A 27,666-nucleotide genomic window follows, 5' to 3' on the forward strand; every position below is an offset into this window, starting at 1 on the left:
GGATTTCCTACTACAGCATTTAGGAAAGCAGCAGAGTGTGCTACGTGGTGCTGAATTGCAGCAGTGCCAGCTGGTAAACTTCACATGTGTAGGAAGGTCTCCCTTTTCTACTCCCTCCTCCTCTCCTTCTCCAGAGTTATCAGATGGCTCCAGCCAGCACCAGTACAGTGGGCAGGGATGGAGCCACTGATTCAGGCTGAAAATAAGAGACTTTTTGGTGCAGCAAGTGTTGGTGAAGGAGAGCAGGGGCTTATGTGCTTTGCTGAATCGGGGCCCCACCTCCCAGCGCTACGGCTGAGCAAACACGGAGCTGTTTGGTTTGCTGGTGGTTCAAACAAGGCAGCAGAAAAATCACTGCAGGTCAACCCACAGCAAATACCTTCAGAAACCTTCAGAGAGAAGCAAAGCCTAAAGCACTGGTTTGTTTCAGGTTAAATGGAGCGTTTCACTTTTAAACGGAGCAGCTGGTTTGCTGAAGGTCTCTTTTGTGAAGGAAGTAATTCCAAGCTTAAAAAATTGGCATGTTTCAAATTTGCAGGTTTTTTTTACCAGCAAACTTGAGGTGAAACTCAAGTGAATGGCAAAGAGTTGCAGCATTGCTGCCTCTGCCTTCTCTAAAGAAAACTTGGGCTGCTGAAGGGTTGGCTGCCTCTCCTTGGCGTGCAGCAGGAGGAAGGTGTGAGGCCTCCTGGAGAGGAGCATCTCTGACATCCTGCACCCAGCCCACCCTCCACTGCCTCCTTCTGCAGCTGTGTTTACAAATGAAGTGTTTCACCTACGTTTCGCATTTTCCTCTGCCAAACACCCCGAGGCCAAAGTTCATTTTACAGCTCACAAACAGTGTTTTGATTTACAAAACTGTCTTTTTAAAAGAAAACCAAAATAATGCAAAACCCCCCCCCAAAAAAAAAAAAAAAAAAAAGGAAAAACATAGTAAAGCAGATTTCCCTGTGAGCAGAGAACTTTGCCAGTGAAGATGACAAGGGGTCCATGAGATATGATCTTGTGATCAGGGCACTGCAGATCATCCCAGCCAGAACACAGACAGTGGAAATGGCCAGTTTCTGATGGAAAGGATGACACCAGCAGTACCTGAGATGATGTGAGCATATTATATATGTGGCTAGTGTGAACAGACATAGAGATAGATGACCTCCAGGTTAGAAGAAGTACAGTTGGTCACATGCTACACATTCTGAGCATGGCATCTATAGAACCTGAAAAAAAAAATCTTTATTTTCTTTGATCAAAAATACGTATAGAAATGCCTGTTTTCAAGGAAAATATCATACATTTTTTTTCTTGTTTAACAAAATAAATTAAATATACATGACTTCTGTTTAAACTCTATATAGAATTACAAAGGTTTTATATTTGCAATTGAATTCATTTCCAGTCCGTATTGGTATTTAATATGGTCCTTATTTATTTTCTCTTCTTACTGTTTGAACTGCAAAGAAGTTGTATCATTTCCAAAGTGTTATCTGAGGGGAGGGGACAACCACACACAACCTAAGTGAATATTTCTCAAATGCATTTTTTTCCTACAAGATAATTATATCATTCTCTTTGCTTCTTACTCTTTTTTTTCTAATGTTTTCATGTATTTTGCATTGATGTAGAAAATCCAGTAGCTTGTCACTGTGAGCTATCAGAGGACAGCATATTTTGCTTCTTCGCCATCAGCAGTTCAATTATTATTATTATTAATTATTATTATTTCTTAAATATAAATATAAAGGTGTTCTGTACAATGTTCCTCTTTCCTTCTTTCCTTTTTCCTGGCAGTGGCACTGAGTCCTAGGACCAGGGAGCAGAGCAGTTGTGGTTGGATCTGCAGAACCCCCCACGGGAGATGCCTTCAACTTGCAGAAACGGAACAAACCAGCTCAGTTAGCATTTCAGACCAAAGGACTGTGATTGAGAAGCATTCAGCATTTCACATGGTGAAGAGAAATTAATTTTTCCAGACTCTTGTGTTATTTTTTTTTCCTCTGGAAGAGGTGAGGTGGTTATGTCTCCTGGTGCTTTGGCACTAAACCTCAGGTACTTTAGAGCTTGGGTCACTCGGAGGGAACAGGCTCTCCTGAATGCTCCCCAGTGGGACAGGCCTGGGGGCTTCCCACTGAAACAAGTGATGTGCAGCAGGCACAGGAACAGTGATGCCCATCTGAAAAAGCACCACAGTTGACTCTTGCTCTTTTTGTTCCTTACAACACAAGGAAGAAGGTGGTGGTTCATGTCCCTGTGTCCTGTCTCACTTGTTGCCACTTCAATGAAAAAAACCTGAGAAGGCTCTGCTGTTGGGAATGGCTGCCTCTCTGCTGAGATTTGGAGTTCCTTCATTATTCCTTGGCTACATCCTGATTGCAATAATTAAAAAAAAAAACAACAAACTCTTTTCTCTCTCTGTCTTTCTCTATTATATATATATTTATATAGATAGATATAGATATATACACATATATATATACACACATACACACACGCATATACAATTATATATATATGTATATATATATATTTAAAATTATATATATATAATCTTTTCTGTCTGTTTTGCCTGTTGCTGGCAGTGTGAGCTGACTTGGAGCAGTCTCTTCTGAGGTACCAGGAGGAAAAGCCCAAACGAGCTACTGTACACAGCCACCCTCTTAGCACTGGTACTGGATGTGCTGGTGCTGGTGGACTTTGCCTTCCACGTGCGAGTGGGTGTGGGTGTGGATGTCTGTGTAAATCTTTGGGTACATTTTGGATGCCATGGCTGGAGCAAGTGCAGGCCCTTGGGACAGTAAATGCTGCTGCTGGGCAACATATTCCTCATAGTTTATGGAGGAGATGCAGTCTTTGTCAGGGACCTGGGAGACACAGATCCTGTCCCGGGGCTGTGGCCGGTGCACAGGGGCAGCAGCTGGTGGGGAACAGGGTTTCTTCTTGGTCTGGCAAAGCCACAGGAGGATTGTCCCAAAGATGAAGACAGCTCCGGCAGGGATGCCGATGATCACAGGCCAGGGAAGGCTGCTGGCTGAGGAAGGGGGCACAGGTGCACTGGGAGGCTTGGGATCTGGACATTATGGCAAAGAGAGAGACAGAAAGAGTTAATTAAATGCAGGCAAAGTGAATTTAAAACAGATGTCACACTTGGGCTGGCTTTTGCACAAGCTGTCTGGCAACCCTGCCAGGCCATGTAACGAGGGAGAAATCAAGCCAGCAGATGATGTTTGGTAACAGTTTTGCTTTTCAGGGCTCCTGGAAGGACAAGCAACTCGTTTTCTATGGTATAGGGGTTGGGAGGTGAGTCTTTGGGGAATTTTTTAACTTTCTTATCCAAGCTTTAATGGGTTCACTAGAGTCAGCCCAACAACATTTCCTAGCACCCTCCCCCTTGATGGAGTGGGCTTCGCTGCCCAGATTGGAGGACACATCATGGGACATGTCAGTAATACCTCCACGTCAGCAGCCCAGGAGGCACAGTCAGATTACTCAGAGCAACAGCACGTTGCACACTTGCATCTGCCATGGGTAGCTCTGTCTGTGTGGGCTTCAGACACTTTTTAGTATCCCCATCCCGTGACACTGGAGCTGCTCAGCAATGCTCTGCTGTGGCAGGCAGCACAACTGTGGTGTTTTGGAGGTGCTGGGTTGAGTTTCTTGTGTGACTGGGAGGAAGGCTGAAGGATACCAAATCCGTAGGTGAGCTGGTGCCCCTCCTTGGTGCCCAAGCCATGGAGAATGGAAAGTTCACACAGCATTAAAGTGTGTGTCCAACTCCGTGTGCCAAACAGGCTCTACCTCCATCAGTCTTTTTGGAGCTGCTGTTGGCTTTCCAAGGGCAGCAAATTTGGGTACTGGAGGAGATAAGATGCATCTTTCACACCTCCCTCCCCGTTCCTCTCCCTACCATTGGCAGTCTGTACATCTTTGGGTAGCCACTGCACTTTCTCAGCCTAATCTTCTGATTTATAGACCTAAAAGGAGTCCTGGGGCAGGATCCTAGCTATCAAAATCCCCATCTAGATAGCTACCAGCTGGGATTTCCAAACCCCTGTAAAATACTTAGGGACAGAATTCAGCTTGCAGGGAGACACTCGAGAAACTTTGAAAACCACAGGCTGTCCAAATCACTCAATATATTATACTCAAACATGTATCACTTAACTGTCAAGCCAAACTTCTTTAAGACACTAATGTCTTTTTCTCTCCTTGATAAATAACCCTACTGATATTTTGAAATATTAAATATATACCATGTGGTCACTTTGAAGTCAGAAGGACCTGTATCGTTGACCTCAATAGACAAAACTTTGATTCACCAACATGGGATATTACAGAATAAATTAGGCTGGAAAGGGAATCTGAAGGTCATATGGTCCAGTCCCTGTTCAAAGCAAGACATGATCAGACCTCTGACCCATCAGCTGACCACGAAAGCAAGTCTTCATGTTGGTTGGCAAAAATCCTCTGCTGAGCTGAAACAAAAGTGTTTTGCTATTCATCCATGCTGTTCTTCAGAGCTGTCTATGTCAAATCTGGCAGATTTACCAGAAAAATGGTGTTTTTCTAACTCATGGCCTTTAAACCACATCTTCTCATCTGTGGGCAAACGGGGTTCTCCTTCTCCATCATTGCCAATAACAACAGGCTTGCAGGCTCTGGTTCTGGTATGAGACTTCATTACAGTCCCATTTAAATCAATGGAAGTCTCCCACACATTTCAGTGGGAGCTGGATCAGACTCTCATAGTTCAGAAACTCTCAAGGGCTTTGAGTTATATCCCACCCATGCAGCCTTTTCCTTGGGATTGACAGGCTTCTAATTGAAGTTTAGTCCTAAATCTAAGTGATGGAGAAGAAGACACCAGGAGCATTCACTTGCTTGGCCACCTGCTGTCAGTATCTAAATTCAAGCTAGTGACTGTATAGCTGCTGCATAGCTGCTGAGACATGGAGCTCTGGCAATCAGTGGGCAGAAGCAGCCATGCTGCCTTGGTTACTGGAGTCATGAGCATTTTCCCCACTAACTGCACATAAAACCAGTCCTAACAGCCTGGGAGAGTTAATGATCTCTGTCTCTCACTGGTGTCTTGGCTGGAGACACCCAATTAGACCTGACAGCTAAAATGTTCTGATATTGGCTCCAGCTCCTGCACTTTCTTTGCTTGAGGTGGCCAAGGGAAGAAAAAGCAGTAAGGTAAATTTTTGTCATCAAACTGGTGGATCTGAAGCTAGATTCACATGGCAAGATGAGGCAGAAAGAAATGCCTTTTTCAACAAAAAGCAGAACTGCACAGTTTTTAGGAGGCAAAGAAGTCAATGACAAAGTGATAGTGGTGTGCCTCAAACACACTTAATACAGCCTCAGTTGGACATGGTCACCAGCTCCAGGGCCTGGAGAGAGGAGTCAGATGTGATTTTGGTACAAGGGTCCCCAGGGGATCATTGGGTAAGAGCTTAACTAATCAAGCCTTCTCTCTTTCACACTTGTTCTTTTAATTTCCTTGTGACTGGGACAGTTTTTATTCTTCTCTTATTTTGTGGTCCTGTATAATTGCTTCCTTTAATCAGTAAAAGCAATATAAATAAGAGCAAGAGAAAGGAGAAATGTAAGGGAGCAGGGTGCAAACTGTGCTGCTATTCAGTTCCCCTCTCATGTGCTGCACCCTATTACTGAAGTGATGTGGTGCTTGCAACTGTAGTATCCTTTCCCACCTCCTCTTCCATACAGAAGCAGATCATTTGCTTTTATTTGCTTGCTGGAATCATTGTTCCACATGAAGGAAAAAAAGGAAATATTTCATACCATATCGTGGTTTGGGTAGGAAAGGACCTTAAAGATCATCTAGTTCCAATTCCCCTACATGGGCAGGGACACTTCCCACTAGACTAGGTTACTCCAAGCCCCATCCAACCTGGTCTTGAACACTTCCAGGTATGGGGCATCCACAGATTCTCTGGGCAACCTGGGCCAGTGTGTCTCCACCCTCACACTAAAGAATTTCTTCCTCATCAAGAGGATTTCAGAAGGGGCTGATTTAAATCAGGGTTGATTTAGAATCATAGAATCATAGAACTATTCAGGTTGGAAAAGACCCTTGGGATCACCGAGTCCAACCATCATCCCTACTCTACAAAGTTCCCCCCTAAACCATACCCACCAACACCACATCCAAACGACCCTTCAACACATCCAGGGATGGTGACTCAACCACCTCCCTGGGCAGCCTATTCCACTGTCTGACCACTCTTCCTGTGAAAAAATGTTTCCTCATGTCCAGCCTAAACCTGTCCTGTTGCAGCTTGAAGCCCTTCCCTCTTGTGCTGTCTCTAATTACCTGTGAAAAGAGACCAGCACCCAGCACCAACCTCTCCACAATGACCTTTCAGGTAGTTGTAGAGACTGATGAGGTCTCCCCTCAGCCTCCTCTTCCTCAGACTAAACATTGCCAGCTCCTTCAAGCCTTCTTCATCAGATTTATTCTCTAGGCTTTCACCAGCTTCGTTGCCCTCCTCTGTCCTCGCTCCAGCACCTCGATTGCTCTTGAATTGAGGTGTCCAAAACTGGACACAATACTCCAGGTGTGGCCTCACCAGTGCTGAGTACAAGAGGACAATCACCTCTCTACTTCTGCTGGTCACACTATTTTTAATACAGGCCAGGATGCCATTGGCTTTCTTGGCCACCTGGGCACACTGCTGGCTCATATTCAGCCGCTTCTCAATGAGAACCCCCAGGTCCTTTTCTGCCAGACACTTTCCAGCCACACTTCCACAAGCCTGGAGTGTTGCCTGGGGTTGTTGTGGCCCAAGTGCAGGACCTGGCACTTGGCCTTGCTGAAGCCCAGACCATTGACATTAGCCCAACAATCCAATCTATCCAAGTCTCTCTGTAGAGCCTCCTTGTCCTCATGTAGATCAATACTCCTGCCTAGCTTGGTGTCATCTGCAAACTCACTGATGATACACTCTATGTCCTTATCGAGATCATCAATAAAGATGTTAAACAGAAACAGCCCCAACACTGAGCCCTGAGGACACCACTTGTGACTGGCCCCAGCTGGATTTGACTCCACTGACCACCACTCTTTGGGCCCGACTGTCCAGCCAGTGCTTGATCCAACAGATTGTGTGCTCATCCAGGCCACGAGCAGCCAGTTTTTTTATGAGAGTTCTATGGGGAACCGTGTCAAATGCTTTTTGGAGGTCCAGATAGACAATATCCACAGACTTTCCCTTGTCCAATAGTTGGGTCATCACATTATAAAAGGAGATCAGGTTTGTCAGGCAGGACCTGCCTTTCATAAACCCATGCTGACTGGGCCTGATCTCCTAGTTGTCCTCTATATGTCTTCTAATAACACTCAAGATGATCTGCTCCATGACCTTCCCTGGTACCGAGGTCAAACTGACAGGTCTGTAGTTTCCCGGATCCTCCTTTCTGCCTTTCTTATAGATGGGTGTTACATTTGCTGCCCTCCAGTCCATTGGGACCTCCCCAATTAGCCAGGACTTCAGGTAAATAATGGAAAGTTGCCTGTCAATCACATCTGCCAACCCTTTCAGCACCCTTGGATGTAGCCCATCCGGTCCAATAGACTTGTGTGCGTCTCAGTGGTGTAGTAGGTCTCTGACCACTTCCTCTCTAATTGTGATGACCTCATTCTGCATCTCCTCCCTGTCTCCTAGCTCATGTGGCTGTCCCTCACTCATTCATATCAGAGGACCATGCAGCCCAACGGGCATCAGCAGTTTTGTTAATCAATACCATGATGCTATTGGTTCAGATGGGGACAAAAAAAGACATAACTCACCTGGCAGGACGGTGAGAAAAGCGCTGCGAAAGCTGTAGCCCATGGTGTTTGCTCCTAAGCAAATGTACATCCCTGCGTCCTCTTCCTTGGCTCGAGTAATCATCAGTTTGTTCAGGTAGGAACCATCGGGACGAGACCAGACCTCTCCTGTGGGCAGCACAACAAACTTCTGTCCCCCAACATCAATGGTCGAGTTGTACTTGCTTTCCGTGCCGTACTCCACCCTTTTCAGCCACTGGATGACGGGTTTGACGTCGCTGCGGACTTTGCACTGGAAGGATGTGGTCCCACCGTAGTCTACTGTCGTGTTGACGGGGTGTGTCCCTGTCAGGATGGGCTTGGACCTCGTCCTCTCTGCACAAAACACAGGGAGCTCCATGGAATAAAAGGTGTTTGCCAATCTCATTAACTTATGATTCCAGAAACATAGGAAAAAGGCATAGGAGGGATGCAAAATACTTTGTCTAGTCCACTTCTCTGCCCCATGGTAGGCTGAGATTTCTGCAAACCTCTACTGATACAAATCTGCCCAGCCTCTGCCAAAGCCTCTAATGGCAGATGCTCTCCAGCCTCTCCAGACAATTCCTTCACTAAGGCTTAGCAAGTCTTTTGTCATGCTCAGCCTGAATCTTCCTGTTTCTAACAAGGAAGTTACTTATTCTATCTGCATCAGACCTGGAGAAAAGTTTGCTTCCCTTTTATGTCTTATATTTCGGAAGATCTTCTTCAGCCCTCTCTTCTGTATACTGAAGAACACCCTTCCTTGTACTCCCACTTACCCCCGTGTCTCAGGGACTATATTCCAGAATAAGGGGATCCTAATGATGTACCTTGACCTACACGGTCAGAGGCTGCAGTGATCTTTCTTGAGCATTGACCAGAGGAAGATAAATGGCCTGATACTATCCAAAAAGGCCAAAACCCATCTGAAGATTAAATCTGGACATCAGTACATGTCTGAACACAAATTAAGTGGATTATTTAACTGTAAATCTTCATTTGATATTGACCCTGATGATGTTTTCAATGTTTACAAATATACTAAGGGAAGGTGTAAAGAAGTTGGGGCCAGGCTTTTTTCTGTGGTGGCCAGTGACAGGACCAGAGGCAATGGATACAAACTGAAACAGAGGAAGGTCCTTCTAAACATCAGGAAACACTTTTTTACTGTGAGGATGACTGAGCACTGGCACAGGTTGCCCAGGCAGGCTGTGGCATCTCCATCTCTAGTGATATTCAAAAGCCATCTGGGCATGGTCCTGGGCAACCAGATCTAGGTGACCCTGCTTGAGCAGGGTGGGCTTGGACTAGATGACTTCCAGAGGTCCTTTCCAACCTCAACCACTCTGTGGTTCTGTGATACTTTGTCTCTTACCACCATGTCTGATAGGGTGCAATTTACAGGTGAACATGAAAGAACCAACACAACCTCAGGTTTTTACCAGTTTATCTACAAGTACATATCAACTGACAATCCACACCAGAACCACTATGGCTACTCTCAATTTGGGGACAGTGAGGAGTTGGTAAGACATGTTCTTTGTCCTTCTGGTATTCCCAAATGTTCCCTAAGGACAGACAAAATTGGCTGGGAAAAGGCCCCTTTCATATCCTAATGACAAGCTGTGGATATTGTCTCATCTTTTGTCTCAAGTTCTTTAGGTAGCATCTGTCATCTGTTTCTGGGCCTGGTAGCTGCCCATGGGGACCAAACTCTTCTGGAAGCCATCCCATCCCATGTCATCCACTGCTGGGGAAACCAGAAAACAGGCATTACTGGTGAGGAAGATCTTCACTTCATCATCACCTCCCTGCTTTTATTATTTCTCTTTTCAGTCTAATCACCCCCACACTCACTGTGGAGCAAATTTTTTTGTGGAGGAAGAGCTCATAAGGCTTTTGATTTTCTAGCCAATAACAAAATCTTTCCTTTCTCACGTTTTTTTTTGCCTCAAGTCTCAGTTGATGAAAGAAACAAGGTGGTATGAAGAAAATCAAACTCAAGAGGTTCACAAGACCATCCGTTCCAGTAGGATTGTAAGCCTTATGTTGTGTCAACATCACATAAAATCAAAGGAAAAATATATCCCTCATTCTGAGGAATGTTTGGATTTTCTTTTAGTGTGAGCATCAGAGAACTCAGCCACAGTTTCCAAACAAGGAGGTACTGCAAACCTCTATCCTAGGCATGAAGATAAATTAAGGTATCACAGTGGGTGGTAACTGCTGGCAATCATCAATTGCATTTGATGGCAAACACTGTGAAATGGAGCAATAACAAAACAGCTCCCACCAGCACTGGCTTTGGGGTGAGAGGAAGGAACAATGGACCCTCTTTGAAAAACTCAGGATACTTTCAATAACGAGGGCTCTAAAGATGTGCCTGGGAAACAAAAATAACACAGTGGTCTGTATAGGTTCTGCCTTGGGACTGTGGGCAGGAATCACAGCTGGGAAGAGTGAGCCTCAGATAAGCAGGACTTTGGAGTGTAGGCTCAGGGGGAAAAAAAAAGGAGGAAATTGAATAAAACCTGAAATGCTCCACAGAATTATGTTAAAAATAGAAAGATGTCTGAAAACTGCTTAATGCCCTTATCTCCTTGAGTCTGGTTCCAGCTTTGGTTACTGTTTTCACTCCTAGCAAGAAAAAGCTAATGAAAACAAAGGTTACATACATCTTTAAGTTGATAAAAAACGAGATAAACAGGGACACAGAAAGGGGTTTGTTCCTGGTGCTGTCTGGTTTTGATGAAGTGAAAATGCCACAGCTGCCATTAGGATGGGGCTTGATTCATTTCCCTGTCTCTGCTCCTGGTTTTAGTGTAAACATATGTTTTTACTGTTTCCACACAGCTGCATCTTTATCAATCCCAGATGTCCAGCAGGTTTGTGCCTTTGGAGCCCAACAGAGCTCCCCACATGTGCTTTTAATTCCTGTGATTCTAGAGAAAGGACTTATCAGAGAACAGATCTTTACCTTTAAGAACAATCTTTCACACTGGGATAAACTTTCTCATGCTAAAATGTATGCACAGACAGACAAACAACATGCTTTCCATCTATCTGGGAACAGCCCTCCATGCCCCTGCTCCTCATTAATGAAGGCTATTCAATCTCCCCTCCACTCAGCTCATCTCCTCCACTTTCCTGAGTTGGCTGCTCTGTAATCATTTCCATGCCAGCTTCTGATGATGTCACAGAAAAAGCACAATGATTTAAGAATAAGAGCTCTTCTCTGGTTGACTTAGGTAGGATTTGAGTACAATTATCTTCAGTAATAATAGGGTAAACAGGAGATTAGAGACCAAGAATCAGAATAGCTGGATAGTAGGAAGAGCAATTTATTCTACCCCACCACAATGCAGGGTAATCCCCACAGCTCATCTTCTAAAGGCTGAATCTTTAAAGCTATGTAGGTATCTAAAGATACAAACAAGACCCTAGTGGGATATTTTTTTTAGTATCGGAAGTGTACCCACATGAACCTTCAGATGTCCAAATGTTTTTTAAAATCTGGAACTAAAGCCTTGTCTGGATAATCACTCTAGTCATAAGATTTCTGCTTACTCCTTTGGGAGATTTCTCTAACGAACTAGGCCTCCTATTACAGCTACCTAGAGTAAATTTTTATTTATTGGGTTTACTCTATTACCACTCTGATAGAGTGATCTGGGCCACCCTAAATATTTCCACCTGTCCTTTATGGTACGTAAAAGGGCTTTCTCACTTTGTCCTTATATTGAACTGGGCAATGGTGAACCTTCATCACACAGGTGCCCTTAGAGATGACTGTTTCACGAGTATCCCTCCTCATTTTGGGTTGGAAGGGACCTTAAAGATCATCTAGTTTCAACCCACCTGCCACAGGCCTGGACACCTGCCACTAGACCAGGTTGCTCAACACTCCATCCAAAACAGCCATGAACACTTCTGTGGATGCCCCCTCCCTGAAAGTGTTCAAGGCCAGGTTGGATGGGGCTATGAACAACCTGATCTAGTGGATGGTGTCCCTGCCCATGGCAGATGGGTTGGAACCAGACAATCTTGAGGTCTCTTTCAACCCAAACTATTCTATGATTCTATGATTTCAGCTACTAAACTGTATTATTGCCTGTCTTACCCAGGCATTAAGTTTATTTCAGAGTTTCAACAACGTTTTCTCAGTCTCTAATGTTTATAATACTTCCCCACTTCTGTGTCTAGATATCAGCACTGCACACTTGCCATAGAATCCTGATTACTCAGCCAGCTCCCTTCTCAAAGCTCCCTCAATCCTTTCCACCCCAGAAGCTGCACTTACGGATTACTTCAACTTTGTACGTTGCGTTGATTTCTCCAACTTTGTTAAACACTCGGCAGGTGTATTTCCCACTGTCCTCTGGCTTCAGGTTCTTCAGGTTCAGCGTCCACTTCTTCTTCTTGTTCTCCCCAATCTCTTGGGGTGTGAGGGGCTTATTGTCCTTCAGCCACGTGATGTCAGGCCGTGGGTTCCCACTGGCCACACACTTGAGGCGGATGGAGCTGCCAACAGGACGGGCGATCACTCTCCGTCTCATCTTGGCAGGCTGCGTGAACCGGGGCCGGGCTGCAAAAGGCAGGAAAAATTGACTGTGGTGAGCAAAGGAAGAGACTGCTGGCAAGTGTTACGGCCACATTTGTTTGAGAGGCACTCAGCAGCCTCATACATAACCAGTGTATCACTGTCTCACAGAATCACAGAATGGTTGGGGTTGGAAGGGACCTCTGGAGGTCATCTAGTCCCACCCCCCTGCTAGAGCAAGATCCCCTTGAGCAGATTACACAGGAACACCTCCAGGCAGGTTTTGAATGTCACCAGGGATGGAGACTCCACAGCGTCCCTGGGCAGCTTGTTCCAGTTCTCTGTTACCCTCAGAGTAAACAAGTACATATCACTTCAAACTGGTTTCCTTATAAAGGACGCACTACCCAGCCTGGTGCATCTGAATGTCTACTGGCCTTTTATGGCCACTGCATTAGCCATCAGCATTGCACAGTGCTGGAGTTTTGGTGTCCATAAGGCAACTGCATCAGACCATCTCACAAAATAATACCAATATCACCCTATTGTACAATGCAGCCCCATAATCAACTTACAATTGTTACCATATTTCATGACACAGATGCAAACCCTTAGCCAAGACCTATGGGAAAACCTCAGGTTCCTGCCAGCCTGACCATTTTCTCAATCTTTTGCTGGTCGCTTGAAGCTTTATGTTCTGAAGTTGCTTGGCTCCTTAGTTCTCACTGCCTTTAATGGGACTTAAGAAAAGTCAACATCTTTTCAACATGTAGAAAAGCTTAAGAAGTGTGCTAGACTTCTGCACATTGATCTGAACTGAAATGAAGAATTCATGTTGAAAGGCCCAAGCAAACAAACAAATGGAAAGACTCAATAAAAAATAAAAACCTTGAGTTTGTTATTGGAAGATACCCCATATCAGTCCATCCCAAAAAATGGGAGAAGCTGAAGCAACAGCTGCTGGTGAACAGAATCATGGGTTAAGGCAGGCACCTTCTTCTAGCAATAAAATCACCAGCATTTCTAATGGTAGTGACAAGAACAATAGAAACATGCAAGGTCCCCACCTGGCAAAATCTGAAACTTATACCCTCAACTTCACTTAACTTTAATTCAGATTATGCAAGAATTCTGGAGGGAAAAGAGGTGGCACCTTTACACTCTAATAGCTTTACTGACATTGCAGAAAATCTTTGGGTAAAGTTGTGAGTTGGTCTAACTAATCAATAGAAAGAAAAAGATCTTTGCAAAAACTTTTAAGACAGCTGAAACAATGCAACATGATCTGTTGGCAAGACTAAAGCTTGTCTAATAGTGTCCCCTAATGAAGAATTTTAAAGAAATTGTAGATTTCTCAGTTACTTTAATGCAATGCCAGTCCAGGGGCACGTCTAACTGCAATCTCCTGAGATCAACACAACTTCTGACTTCCACTTGGTACTCTCCTCCTAGAGCCACAATACTCCTGCCAAACTCACCTGTCTTCTTTTATAATTTTGGCAAAGCCAGTTTTTTCTCTGAGTCCATTCAGCATCTCCAGAACAGGTTTCTCTCCCTGCTTTCAAACCCTGTTTCTTGTTTACCATAATCTTACTCTTTGGCCATACAGGACAATTATCTTGCATTTTCACACTCCTTGGGAAATTCTCCCTGATCCTTTTCTTGGGAAATAAGAGAAATAGGTAATGAGTGGCTTCCTCTGTGGCACACTGTGTTGAATTATGCTCATTAGCCACTGGCCTTTGCCACCAACAACTGGAGAGTCACAGCCTCAGTAGCATATAACACACCAAAGCAAGCTCAGAAGGTTGTGCTTCAGATATCAGGAAGTTTGCTACAGGGAGGCAAAAGGGGACTCCCTATGTCCTGGCTCTAAGAAGGTCACCCTAATACAGAGCCAGCCCTGATGCCCAGGGCTGAGGGCCAGAAACTCTGAGATGTACATTACAGCAGAGCTTTGCTGGATGAGGAGGCTGGTCTGCAGATTCCTCTCTCCAAGCACTGAGGAACTGCAGCTATTGCCCTCTGAGGTCTGTGAACATATCCTTTACTCCTCACCCTCCTGCAGCCTTTTCCAACATCCCTCCTTCACAGAAGAAGGCACCCTTTGACATATCCTCCTCTTCAGAATAGTTTTCCATAGGGAAAACCATCTGCCTCCACAGCCTTCCCTTGCCCCCATGGCTGTCATTTTGGGTCCCAGCCATTCCATGTTATTTCAAACTCTTGCTCAGAAATGCTTTACTCTCTGTACGGAGGCTTTCATGTGTAATCTAATGAACCAGAGAAACTTTGGCACTGAACGTCCTTGCCGTGACAGCTGAGCAGCAAGTGTGACATACTAACCCACTGCACAGGTTGTGGTGCCTAAATTGCTGGGTATTCCCTTGGGGGTCTGCTGCAAGAGGAGGTCCCCTCCAAGCAAAACCAATCACCCTCCCCAGAGAGACAATTAACCCCATCAGAGCTGCACGTTGTGAGCAATGACATGCTGAAGTTGAAGTCTGAGCCGAGGAAGACGTGCTGATAAGGGCTGTCATTGCGGAAACTGAGTGAATGTCCACAAGGTGCATGGAGAGGTTAAGAACCAGCTGTGAAATGAGTCAAAATGGTTATTCTCTAACATGCAAGTAATCTACTCTGAAACCAGGAATTGCAGGTCCAGGTAGGGGTAGATCCTCACCAGACGGGATTCCTGGGCTGGGACTAACATGTCAAAGAGCAGGTTGCAGACGGGACAGTCACACCCCATGCAGAGTGAAGAGTCATGAGTGACTCTAAACTCTCACCTTCCCTTACCTCCTCCCTGCTTCCAAAGCAGTAGTTCAGAAGGACTTGGTGGAGTCCCTTGTCAGTAAGGACATTGCAAGACAGAAACTCTCTTTCCTCCCAAAAAAGCAGGCCTGTAACATTTCTGGTTTTCCTCCCACTGCAACTCCCATGAATCTGTTTGGAGTTTTGCATTCCCTTCCCGTACACTGTTGTCCAGACACATGAAACTACAGGTAAAGCTAAACTTCTTTGGCTCTTTCTGTCTCTCTTTTTTCTGTTTAAAGAAGGTTAAGTGATTATGTGGTCTCAAAAGCTACTCCAGGCTGTATGCAATATGCTGAAACCAGACCCCCTTTACACAGTCTTGAGTGTTTCCTTGACAAAAGCCTGAATTGGAAAAGTTTAGAAAAGCCAGTTAACAAAAAAGTTGAAAGAGGGACCCACACACAAGAGAGAAAAAGAGACCTAGCAAGCACAAAGGAGAAAGAGAGAGAAGCAGCAGTGTGAGAGAGAGGCAGAAAAAGTCTCTATTGAGTTGGTGCTAGTAAACGTCTGTCCCCAAATCTGTACCATTTACAGAAGGTTTTGCTTGTTAGAGTGCCAAAGAAGGCCATTACAAAGTGCCTCTGTGTTATTTATACTTCACATGCTTGTTCTCCTCCACATCACTTGGCATTTGCTTCATAAACATGAACAGCACATTTGTACAGCATAAATTATGCTACACACAAGAGCAAGGGAAAACACAAGTGGATGGGTAAAAAGAGACACTTGTGTACAGCTTCCTTGCTGAAATGCTGTTAACCATGAAGATTTATTCAAGCTAATGGAAATTAAATAAAACAGTAGGCTGTTGGCATAAAGACCTGGGAAGGAATTCAGCAGCCTCTTCTCCCTTTGGGACACCTCAAGGTACAGGGATTAGTCACAGAGGCTCCTGTCAGTCGTGGCTCATACACAGTGAGGTGGTTAGATAAACCATCATCTGCTGCAATCTGCCACAATTACCTCCACATAGTGATGGGAAGTACCACTTCAATCTTTCATGGTATTTATACCAAAAAGTGTCATGATATATCTAAGTATTGAAATACTCTCAAGTCTTTCAGATAAGAGCTCAGTCAGTTGTGGGAAGAAGTGGATGGGGGTATTTTATCTTTCCCCACATCACCTCCCCACTCTTGACGGAGGCAGAACCTCTCCCCAGCAATACCACTCCATGATGGCAGCTAGAAAGGGAAGTGGAGGGTTTTTACCATGCTTCTCCTCTTCCACTTCTCTAGGACCCAGGACTCTGCAAACACAAATTCTTCTTTACCCATGATCCCCCAGAGACATGCAGACACACACTAACCCTCCCTGCATGCCAACTCACACCAGCACTTTGCTGGTGAACCCTGATGGATGGAAAGTGTTTGGGTGGGTGTGTGTCCTGCCCCAGCCATTTCATTGTTTGGGGAGAGATAATAGGAGGGAGGGAAAGGGGAAAAAGCAGAGGTGCAGGAATACTGTGCAGCACAAAGAAGGGCTGAGCCAGGGCAGCAAAGAGTAAGGCAGTCTGATTTAAGATTGTCAATGCCTAGTAATTTTAGTAGTGCTTACATCATATTTTCATAATATCATTGCTGAATTGATCCATCATCCACCAACTCTACCAGGAGCACATCTTCCATGGCATTCAGTGTCTGCTCCTATCTCCACCAGGGTAATTAAGACTGGAGAGACGGCAGCTTTTCTTGCTAGCTTGAATCCCTCCTGAAGGACTTCTAACCTGGAGTTTATCTAGCCCTAAAATGTTGGAGCCACAGAATCAAAGAACTATACAATAGTTTGGATTGGAAGAGCCCTTTAAAGGTCATCTAGTCCAATGCCCCTGCAGCGAACAAGGACAGTTTCAACTAGAGCAGGTTGCTTCCTCTGCCAGAGCAAGTTCAGTCTCAGATGAATGTGTAATTCAAAGCTATTATGGCACTGACTCCTCCAGGTGTGGCCTGGACTACACCACAGCACATCACATCCCTTGTTTGCCAGCTCATGAGGATAACTGGCCTCAGCTCAAGTGGTGGGGACTCATAAGGTGAAAGCCTGAAAGGTTCCCACCCCTCCCATTGCCATGAGGTTACTCCCTGGCCACAAATGTGGTACAAAGTCACCTCTATTATAAAATTAAAAGGGTGTGCTGCAAGCACAAAATGGAAATGCTGTGCTTCATCCCTTGAGGTCATAAATTCTCACTGCACTCCTGTCAGTAATGGCCAAAAGCTGTTTGGCATCAGCCTGACATCTTATTGTACTTCAAGGACTGCTTGGACCAGACTTTGGACCCGCAAGTCTTGTAGCGATTCAGAACCTGTTCCAACTGAAATTTTAGCAGTTCCCCAAAGCTGCGCAACAGCATCAAAATCCTGTGCTTGAACAGTCTGGGGCTTAGAGAAGTTCATGCAGGTGTCTAAAAGAGAGGATAATGTTAAAAAACACTCAGCTTTGGCCTAATGCTAATTCTCCTAGAGTGAAGTCAGACCTCCCGTTTGCCCTCAGCGGGAGCCGTGTTATGTTGGCACTGAAGGCTTTTGGAAATACTGCTGTAAATGTCAATATGCCTTTTACAGAGAGTCTATGAAACCTGTAATAGCTGCACATGCAGAAGAAAGTCACTGCCCAGAAAAACAAATGCAAGGGAGAACCATGCTGGGGTACATGGCAGGGGTCCCTAGAGCAGATCATGGGCTGCATTTTGCAGAAGGACTCTTGGATGGGCTCCATTCACACCGACACGTTCAGCTGATGCTTTGTTTATTGTTTGACCATCTGTAGGGAGAACTCACTCCAGTCACTGCCTTTACTTTCCTTCTGCAACCAAGAAACATGACACATGAACAGCACTAAACCAAGAACTAAGGAAAACAAAAAGAAACCCTGAGCCTTACCCCATTGCTTCCCAGAATGATCTTCATATTCTCCATTGGAGCCTTCAGGTGCCTGGCTATCCTTTCCTGAGCTGGCATCATCTGCAAGGAAAAGGAAAGGGAAGATGTTAAGAAGGTCTCCAACAGTATGATGACAAGAGTTTGCATCTCCTCCTGGAGGCACCATGAAGCTGAAACACACTCAACATATATTTGGCATCCACATCCTGGCACTTACAGCCTGGCCATTTTAATGAACAATTTCATTTGCTGCTTTATGAGCTTTTTGTCAGGCTACCAAAGCAATGGGAGATTCATCAATGTTGCCATTAACAGCTGACAAAAGCCTCTTTCTTTATGTTTACAGGTTGCTTATCCCTAGGAGGAGCTGATCTGTTGTACCTTTTGTGCAAATAATGGCATAAATAAAAATTACAGCTAATTAAACATAGGAGGTGGGGGAAGACTTACGTGATCAGTCACACAAAGCACAAGCAGTGGAAACAGGACCACTAATGTGGCTGTCAGCTTCCATACAAAATCAGGAAAGCAAGCAGGTCTGGGGTCAAATTAGCCCTCAATGGGTACTGAATGCAAAGCTATGGTTGGAGAAAGCAGTATTTATTGAAATACTGTTTTTGTGGTTTGTTGGTTTGTTTTTTTTAAATGAAGACCACCCATGCCACTTTGTCCCTTATCACTCTAGATGTCTATACCACTATCACAGAGCAGCATCAAGGTCTCAACTCTGTTCCCTGTGGTTCTGGAAGAAATAGAAAGCACCACAAGTTAAAACCTCCACCTCTCCAGCAGATTAAATTGCCACTGTGATATGGCCACCTACATGGCTTCCATGAGGGTGCCTAAGAGTGCCCTGAGCCTCCTTCTGCAATCCAGGTGGTGTTGGTGGCCTCACACTTCCACAATGCCTGGATAAGAAGCTTTTGCCTCCTCCAGTAACAGCCTGGCCTCTACTGCACAGGCATTCCACTCAGAGCATCCTCTCTTAGCAATGGACCACACCAGGAAGGAAGTCCTCCTGAGGCACTTTGGGCAGCTACGGATGATGACACAACTAAGTGTGGCTCTTCTAAGGCTACTCCTGTGCTCTACAGTTGGAGCAGCTGTAGTTCTGGATCAAGAGCTACTCAACGCCTAACTAAAGTGCACTTTAGGTGTGTGAAGTTTGATTTTCAGAGATAGGTCAAGTGAAGGCTGGGAAAAAGTTCATGTTAATAAGGAAGTGCTCTGCAGGGGTGTATGAAAAAATCCAAAAAGCAAGAGAAGCAGAAACACTTCAGCTAAGGAATGAATCCCTTCAAATGCCTGACTCCTGAAACCCATCAGTAAAAAGTCTCACGAGCAAAAGAGAGGAAATTTCTTGCTGTAATCTCTGTGGGAGAGGGGATAAACTTGTATCAGTTTACACATGAGCATGTTCCCCCCAAAAGGTACAAATAGTAAAGCTGCTTTTTACTGTTTAAAAGTTGGGTTGTGCCTAAACAGTGCTTGGTCTGTAGCTCGTGTGCAGTCTTTGTGCAAGAAGAACGTGTGTTTAACCCCATCCTCACCCCAGTTTCTGCTATTTTGGAAAACTATCCTTTCTCTCCAGCATGGGGCATTTTATGCCGACACATGCTCTAATCTGTTTGCCACTGCTCCTTAAGCAGAGAGGCTGCAATGCCATATGGGTTTGTCCCCCCTCACCCCAGACAGATTTTTTCCTTCTCCTTGTGGTTACTTCAGCACAGTTTCCCCCAGTGGTATGTGCAGCTGTCACCAAGAGGGGAAAAGAAAGCTTTCAGGGCAGCAGCACACTGTGTGCTTATTTGTGCAGCTAACTCCAGCTGACTTCCCCTTCCCGCCTTCCTCTCACCCTCTCTCCATTGCTGGGAACCCCCGAGGCCTTCCTGGGGGCTCCAGCCAGCTCCCAGCCCAAGCTGCTGGGAAGCAGCATGAAATGCATCACACTCAGGCAACATCAACTCTTGCCAGGAGTGCAAAGGCCCTGTCCAGGCTTTGCGAGGCTGGCCCACAGCCTGTGTTACAGATGAGATGAGGAAACCATGTGCTGTGTTTTACAGATAAGATTTTTACAGCTTTGGCAAACCAAATGCAGGGAATACAAATATCTATACAAATACTATAGATGATGGCTTGCACATGACAGATTGCCTCCTTTCAGTCAAAATGCTGAATCGATTATCTTCTGGCACTTGCCACATAAATTTCAGTAGTGCTACGAATTAAATCTTGGATGCTGTCTGACAGAGAACTTAGTAAATCCCTTTGCACAATTAGAAAAATGTAGAGTGACAAAGGAAAAAAAAACACAACTGTGGGCAGAGATGTAGGATTTTTGCCCATTGTTAACTGTCGAATATCTTAAAAGTGGTTAAAACATTGAAGTGGTGATGTTCTGTCAATTATAACTTAATCCTACTCAGCTTGATGTACAAAGAGCTGTAGTATATCCTCCCTTGCCTCCTACCTCACATTACACTATGTCAGCCCATGTGTGCTCCTCCTGCCTACACACAAGGACTGACTGGCCTTCTCAACACCTCCTGACATGCTTTTGATGTAAGCAAAATTGCTCTGAACCTGTTTGATCCTTTGAAGATGCTTCTTCAGTTGTTATCCTGCCAAATCTCAGACCTGCAGAGTAACCTACCAAACCCAGAAAAAATCATCTGGGGAGAAAGAGATCAAGATAACTAATGTCACTGTGCTGAGCCTATGAAAGATAAATTGGTGGAGAAGCAAGACTGAAAGAAATAACTGCATGCATTTAGACATGTTGGTTTAGATCCATTGGAACTGGTTTCACTTTTGTCAGGAATGTGGTAATGTTAACAACAACACATAGGCAGAAGTCTGGGTGGTGGTGGGGAGATGTCATAAATGTGGAAACTCATTTAGAGCAAAGCTACTCCTTCCCATGCCCAGAGCTGCACACTGGGGAGGGATGTCACAGAGGTCTCTATGCCAGCTGCAACATGCTCATATCCTTCAGCGTGACTGTATCTGAATGAACTTAAACTAGGAAGGAGTAGGGGAAAAGCTGATTTATGAGACCATGGATGAAACTCATTTTCAGAAGATTCCCTGAAGCCCAGGAATCTCCAAAAATGAGAGTGAGGCAGCAGGTCAGTGATATAACAATAAAGCCTCAACCCGGGATGTGAATGACCCAGGGTCAAGTCCCTCTTCTGCTGCATTCAGAGAGGGATTTGAACCTCCCCTCTGACACCTTGAGTATCTTAAGCTCTGAAATGTTGTCTCAGAGAGCCAAAAAAGAGCTTATTATTACATAAAGTGGAACACTGTGGGAGACAGATATCTCAGGAAAACCCTTAGGATGGAAGACCTCTCTAATTCAGATACCAAGATACCACCAAGATTCTACTTCCACCAAAGTCAGTTCTGCAGCTGCATGGAAGGAATTTGTCTCCCTGTTTTGAAGAATTCTCTCTCTCTCTCTCTTTTTTTTTTTTTTTCTTCTGTTTTTTCCCCGCCCCCCCCAGTTTCAAGTGGTTTCCTAGGGTAGAGAAACAGTTTTGCATTTTTCTAGTCTCTGTGCTGGCACAATGGATATCTTTCTGCACCACAAACACATTTTGGTCAGCCTGCTCCTTCCTAGGGAGGGATCTATTGCACTAAAAACTGAATTTCCTGAAAGTTCAGAGGCATCTGATTCACCCTAAACCTGAAGTGTGAAGCCTGGTTCATAGTGCCAGATCTGAAGACCTGCTGTTCGCATGGCACCCCAAGCTTTACAAATGCAACTAGCCTGGCAATATTATTATACCAAGAGTGGACCTGAGAAAAATGAGCCACACTCAGATCTATATGACCAGCATACACAACTATGAGTTCGTAGCAGAAATCACATGAGTCTCAGCTATATTCAAAAATAACCTAATAAGGCGATTGCTTATTCATGCTCTTGTCAGCTCCCACAGAGGCAGGCAGGTCAGGGTGGTGAGTACACACAAAAAAATCAGCCTGCAGCCAAAGGGCAGCAGGGCTCAGCTCTGCAGCATGGCCAGCTTTGCTGCCAGCAGATTACAGAAAGAGGCAGTGCTAAGAAGGATGAGCTGCTGAAGTTTCCTACAAGCTCCCTTTTCTGTAACCTACACTGGAAGGTCATCCTGTACTGGACTTCTTGGACAGTATCACAGGCTTAGGAGAGCAGCCAGTTGGAAGATGAAGTGGAAAACCTGCCTTGAAAAATAATCACTGACTAATTTTATGTCACGAGTATCTGAGGCTAAGGAAACATAGACATGATTTAGGTATCCTCACTGTACAGTTTGGTTCCATGATGTTAGAAAGCATGATGGCTGGTCAAGAAACCTGAAGTAGAAGGCTCAGATATCATGTCAGGTAATAGACTTGGATATATGAGACAAACTTCTGTAGCTCCATCCCCTCCAAATAGTACACCTGGCTATACAAGTCAGAATGGAACTACAAGTGTCAGCCCGTTGTTCAGGAATGTCATCCCAGTGGTGTTACCCCCAGCTGTTCTCCTGCCATTGCCTCTCTCTTGCTTCAGGATCTCATTCCAAGCTGCCTTCTAGGTCCAAGATGCCTCAGGACTGAGATGCTGGTTCTGTGTTGGGCAAGTGTGTGGTGGGGCTGAGAGGGGCAGTCACAGGCTTGTTTCTGCATGACACCTGACATATCTGAGTGTATGAGGCCCTGACCATTAGTGCTGATGTCATGGGCTAAATCGTCCTTTCTCTGCACATATTGCCTACCATGGGTCTTTTGAGTCTATTTCCTGTCCCAAAGTAAGCTGGGATTCTGCAGAAAAGGGATTTCTGGATGTAACTCCATCAATTGACAAAGCACTTTGGAGATCCTATGGGATAAGGAGTGCCACATAAGCAGGGTATAGTTACTGTTTATTACCATAGCAGAGTTGTTCCATTCCCTCTTAAAAGTTAAAATAAATGGAAAATTCTGCATAACGGTCCAGCTTTGAGAGAAACTGATGGGAAATATTCACAGACTTCTACCAGGATCAAATTTTATTGGATCTCACAGACTCTCCATGAAAGCTTTATGTTTTAGCCAAACAGGTATGACTGGTTTTGAGGCCAATACTACATGTTGAGCATCCAACCACAAATCAAAATAAAGGTCCAATATTTGAAGTAAAAATCTAGCTGTAATATTTCTCTATGATTCACAAAGTTGCTTCAATTTGCTACAATGCAAGGCCCGTCCCTGCTCTGACTTGATGGGACCAGCTTTGGAGTCTTTGATGTCAGAGGCCTTGAAAGCCCCATTTCACAGATGAGCCAGCTTTGCATAAATAAACAAAGTGACCTCTGAACTGGAGCCTGAGACCTGAGCACACTTCAAAGCACTGGGGGAGGCAATGGAAGGAGGGGGGCAATGGGGAATGAAGTGATCAGCATGCATCATTAAGGCCGGCCCCGCTCAACTCCCGCACAAAACAAGGGGTGTAAATAAAAGGCGGGAGGCAAGCGGGGAGGGAGTGAAATGAGGGGGAAAGTGATGTAACCCAGTCAGGCTTGAACAATTATAATGAGGCCTTCTCCCATGGATGAATGAGAGAGATCTCTCTGAACTCCAGCTTTAAGAGCTGACTTTCGGGTTTACCCAGACACATCATATTTGCACGTCATATTTGCTACCCAGTGTCCTTCACCGCTGCAGATGTCCAGTGAGGGGCAAAAGACAAGTTGTGTATGGGAGGTGGGTCTTAGGCCTTCCTAGGAGTTAAATCAGAACTTGTTCTGCTGAGCTTAACCAGTTAAACTGAGAGGTGGGAACACACCATAAACTTAGACCAGGAAGTGATTGGACTTATTTTTTAGTAGTCCTGATGGTGCAGGAGATAGAAACACACAGTAAAGTAAGTGCATTCTGAAAGAGTAGGTACATGCAGTTTATCTTCCTGTATACTTGCTGGAATTAAAGGGAAAACACAAGGGAAAGGACATTCTGTACTTTGTTTTAGAGAGTCTTCTGCTATCCCAACTGGTTCATCAGATTCTCAGATGAATAGTCCGTGAAGCAGATATTTAGGCAGGCAGTAACAACTTTATCACTGAGTTTTTGGGGATTAAGGCACTTTCTTTCCTCAGATCTCAATGTGGATTAACACTCCAGGTTTCACTAGAATTTCAGTGGCTATTAATCCCCAACGGCCAGGGAAACACATCCCAGCCTACAGGCTAGCACACTATTTCTACCTGAAAGCGACCACTGCCAGCTGCCAGGATTTTATTGCTCATCTTGTGATATTTGGGGTGTTTCTGGAGGACATTGCTTCTGGCAAGTGACTACTTGAGAATCTAATTTTTTTTTATTATTGAGTAACAATTCTTCACATCTGTGATTGTTAAGAAGAACTCTATACCAATATATCCTAAAAGCCTGGAGGAAAAGGAACAAAACAGTCACTTTTGAGATCTTGAGATTTTTCAGCTTGTTTTGTGGTTTTGCAAAGTCTGAATAATGGCTTTAAAACCCTTAGGATTGGTGATCCATAGATGAATCCCAAGGCTGATTTGAAATAATGAAAAATATTCGGATGCAAAGTCCTCATCTTGACTAATTCTGAATTTACTCCCACCACTGAGGTCTAATTTAGCAAGCCTCTTCTCTGAACCCTCCTTTCTGCCAGAGGCAAACAGGACAAAACTCCAATGAACTCATCCCACATAAAAAAAAACCAAACAAACTACTCTAGATCTTAGATATTATTTTGAATGGTTTTCATAGCTCTTCCATCAAAGTTCCATCTCATGCTCACCATTCCTTAACCTGTCTACTATATTAACAGTGTCACCTACTATATTAATGGTGCTGATGCTATAAAAAGAAAGGAAGTGTGTTTAGGATTTATTTGGAAGGGCATAGTGAAAGAAAAGGCATCAAGAATATTTGAAGGGAAGAAAAAAGATCTCTTGGAGAAAACCCCTCTCCTTGGACCCAGCCAAACAAAATCCATCAAGATGAAAAAGAAGAAACCCACTTTGAGGAGCATATAGCCAAGGAACACTCTACTTTTTTCAAAAACCCCAACAAACCAAACACAAACTAAAAGGTTACTGGCAGTGAATCTGCCTCTGTAATGGGCACTGAAGACTTTACTGCCTAGTGCCTTTTACTCCAGTTGGGCCAAAAACAACCAGAGGAACTGATACTGGAATTTCCTGAAAATAAAAATAATGTTTGCGTTAGTGGCTTTTTCGGTATTTTCAGCTCTGGCCATTTTAATGAGAATTTCCATGCAAAAATTTCCATGGCTCTCACTTCAGCCCCAGCTCTGGGAATTTCTCTGTAAGCAGGATGTTTTGCAGAAGAAACGTTTGCAGCTCACCTGCCTCCTGCAACACTGGAGAGGTTCCATAGTCTACAGACCAAAGCTCTGGCTGAGAACTGAAGAAACAAGAGTTCTGTCCCTGGCTAGGTCAGCAACTCCCATCTTTAAGTTATGATGATGTACAGGTCCATCCTATCACCTGTAGATGACAAAGCTCTTAATTGGTGGTTATGGCTCCATCCATTATCTCAACACCTGGGTGAACATATATCAAAAGTGACTGCTTCAAGACTAAAGAAGACTTAACTCCAAAAGGAGAAGGGGCTATGGGGTAGCATAGACATGCCAGAGCCAGTTTATTTTATGGGATGGTACCAATCTAGCCCCAACAGCACAGCCAAACCATTTAAATTGAACATATGTGAAAGCTTCTCAAAAGGGGCATCTGCTAGACCATGGACTAGTCACCCTGAAGAAGAGAAAGAAGTTCTGTTTCATAGAATGATTTTGGTTGGACAAGAACTTCAAGATCACTGAGCCCAACTGTAAACCTAACATTGCCAGTCCCACTAAACCATGTCTCTAAGTGCCACATCTACACATCTTTTAAATACCTCCAGGGATGCCGACTCAACCACTTCCCCAGGCAGCCTCTTTCAATGGTTGACAACACCTTCAGTGAAGAAAATTATCCTAATATCCAACCTAAACCTCCCCAGGCACAACTTGAGGATGTTTCCTCTTGTCCTACCACTTGCTACTTGGGAGAAGAGACTGACCCCCACCTCACTACAATCTTCTTTCAGGTAGTTGTAGAGTGACAAGCTCTCCCTCGGCTTCTTCTTCTCCAGACTAAACCACTACAATTCCCTCAGCTACTCCCTGTCAGACTTGTTCTCCTGACCCTTCACCAGCTCTGTTGCCCTTCTCTGGACACTGTGTCTGAACTAGAGATTTTAAAAATCCATTAGCCAAAGTTAGCTTATCTGGTTCTCAAAGACAGTTCAGTAACCCCTGCACTGTTACTGTGAACACGACATGATTGGTGAGAATGAAAAAGCTGAACAGAAAAAGATATTAATGAAAATTGCGTCCTTGAAGACGATAAAAAAATCTCTGCTGGCTGTGTCTACATAGAGGAACTTAGGAGCTCTTCTGAGTCTATGCAGGGTGAGACCTGTGCATACCATATTCACCTCTTTCCTCCCCTTCTTTGTCCCCATGACTCTGCATCTGGTTGAGATCTGCATGTACTTTATGACTCTTTCTCCCTCTCCTTCTCCAACCACTTTCCATAAAGCCATGGAGAGAGATGCCTTCCTGAAGGTTTAGCTCCTCCCTTGCTCCTTGTGGTCTACAGCTACCCACAGAGCTCACAAACTCATCTGAGACACATTCTCAGTCATGCCACATCGGCACATAGGGATGCTCCAGCTCCTGCTGTAACCACACAAAGAACCACAAGGAGAAATGGATGGAGCTTTTCACTGAACCACTGCAACTCCTTGCCTTACCATTATAACAATTACATTACAAAGGCAATTACAGGCCTTCTGCCATGCTGACGCCTCCAGACAGCAGGATCGCCTGCCTGCCTTCAGGTCTCTGCTCCACAGGGGGCAAGAAAACAATTTTTCCTTCTTTGTTGTTGTTGTTGAGGTCATTTTTTTTATCAGCGTGCTCCAGCACACACAGACAGCAGCCCGAGAGCTCTGCACCACAGGCACCAGTCTGTGGTTACATTCTTGATCTACTACTGGAGAGGATGAAAGGGAGAAGAAATCAGAGAACAAGATGAGTGGTTAGGCTTCTGCCTTATCACCAGCACTTTCTGAGCATGAAATAGCAGCACCAAAAGGACAGCAATTACCAATCAGCTGTTCCAGACCTTGAACAAGTTGATAATATTTCCCAGTAGCCTTTGTTGCTTGCACCATGATAATTACAAGGATTTGTTGGAGACAGCTTCCCAGTATATATATTGTTCACACACACAGAACAAAAAGACAGACTCTGTTCAAAGAGTTTACCTCCTGGGTAGTGAAGGAACAGACTGGATGTCACATGTATTGAGGTTTCTCAAGAAACATAGTTTTTAGCATCCACTCATTTTGGCCTGGTGGTGGAATGATGGAGGTCTTGTACTTTTATAGAGTTGAGAAGCAAAGTTTCATTTATAACACCAACCACCCTATCTGAATTTATAACAGGCTTATTGTAATTATCATTTATAATAATTAGTCATTAGTTACTTAGAGTAAGTTTAAAAACATTGGGAATAATTATGTGATTTTGTAATCTGACAAATAAAGATGTTGGAATAGTCCTTACT

General features: G+C 44.5%; 1 protein-coding gene across 4 annotated transcripts in view; it reads right to left on the reverse strand.

The window, feature by feature from the left end:
* Window positions 1-1,213: 1,213 nt before the first annotated feature.
* The window catches only part of FGFRL1 (fibroblast growth factor receptor like 1), a 174,683-nt gene continuing 148,230 nt past the window's right edge, over window positions 1,214-27,666 (reverse strand). For all 4 annotated transcript variants that reach the window (XM_051617525.1, XM_051617526.1, XM_051617528.1 and 1 more), the window contains exons 4-7: window positions 18,047-18,127; window positions 12,108-12,392; window positions 7,808-8,161; window positions 1,214-3,064 (exon numbers count right to left, since the gene is read on the reverse strand). In XM_051617525.1, the coding sequence (XP_051473485.1) occupies window positions 2,655-3,064; window positions 7,808-8,161; window positions 12,108-12,392; window positions 18,047-18,127 (1,130 nt within the window). In that variant the 3' untranslated portion in view covers window positions 1,214-2,654. The remainder of the gene's footprint in view (window positions 3,065-7,807; window positions 8,162-12,107; window positions 12,393-18,046; window positions 18,128-27,666) is intronic.

Source organism: Apus apus, chromosome 4 (genome assembly GCF_020740795.1).
Source record: "Apus apus isolate bApuApu2 chromosome 4, bApuApu2.pri.cur, whole genome shotgun sequence".
Lineage (NCBI taxonomy): Eukaryota > Metazoa > Chordata > Aves > Apodiformes > Apodidae > Apus > Apus apus.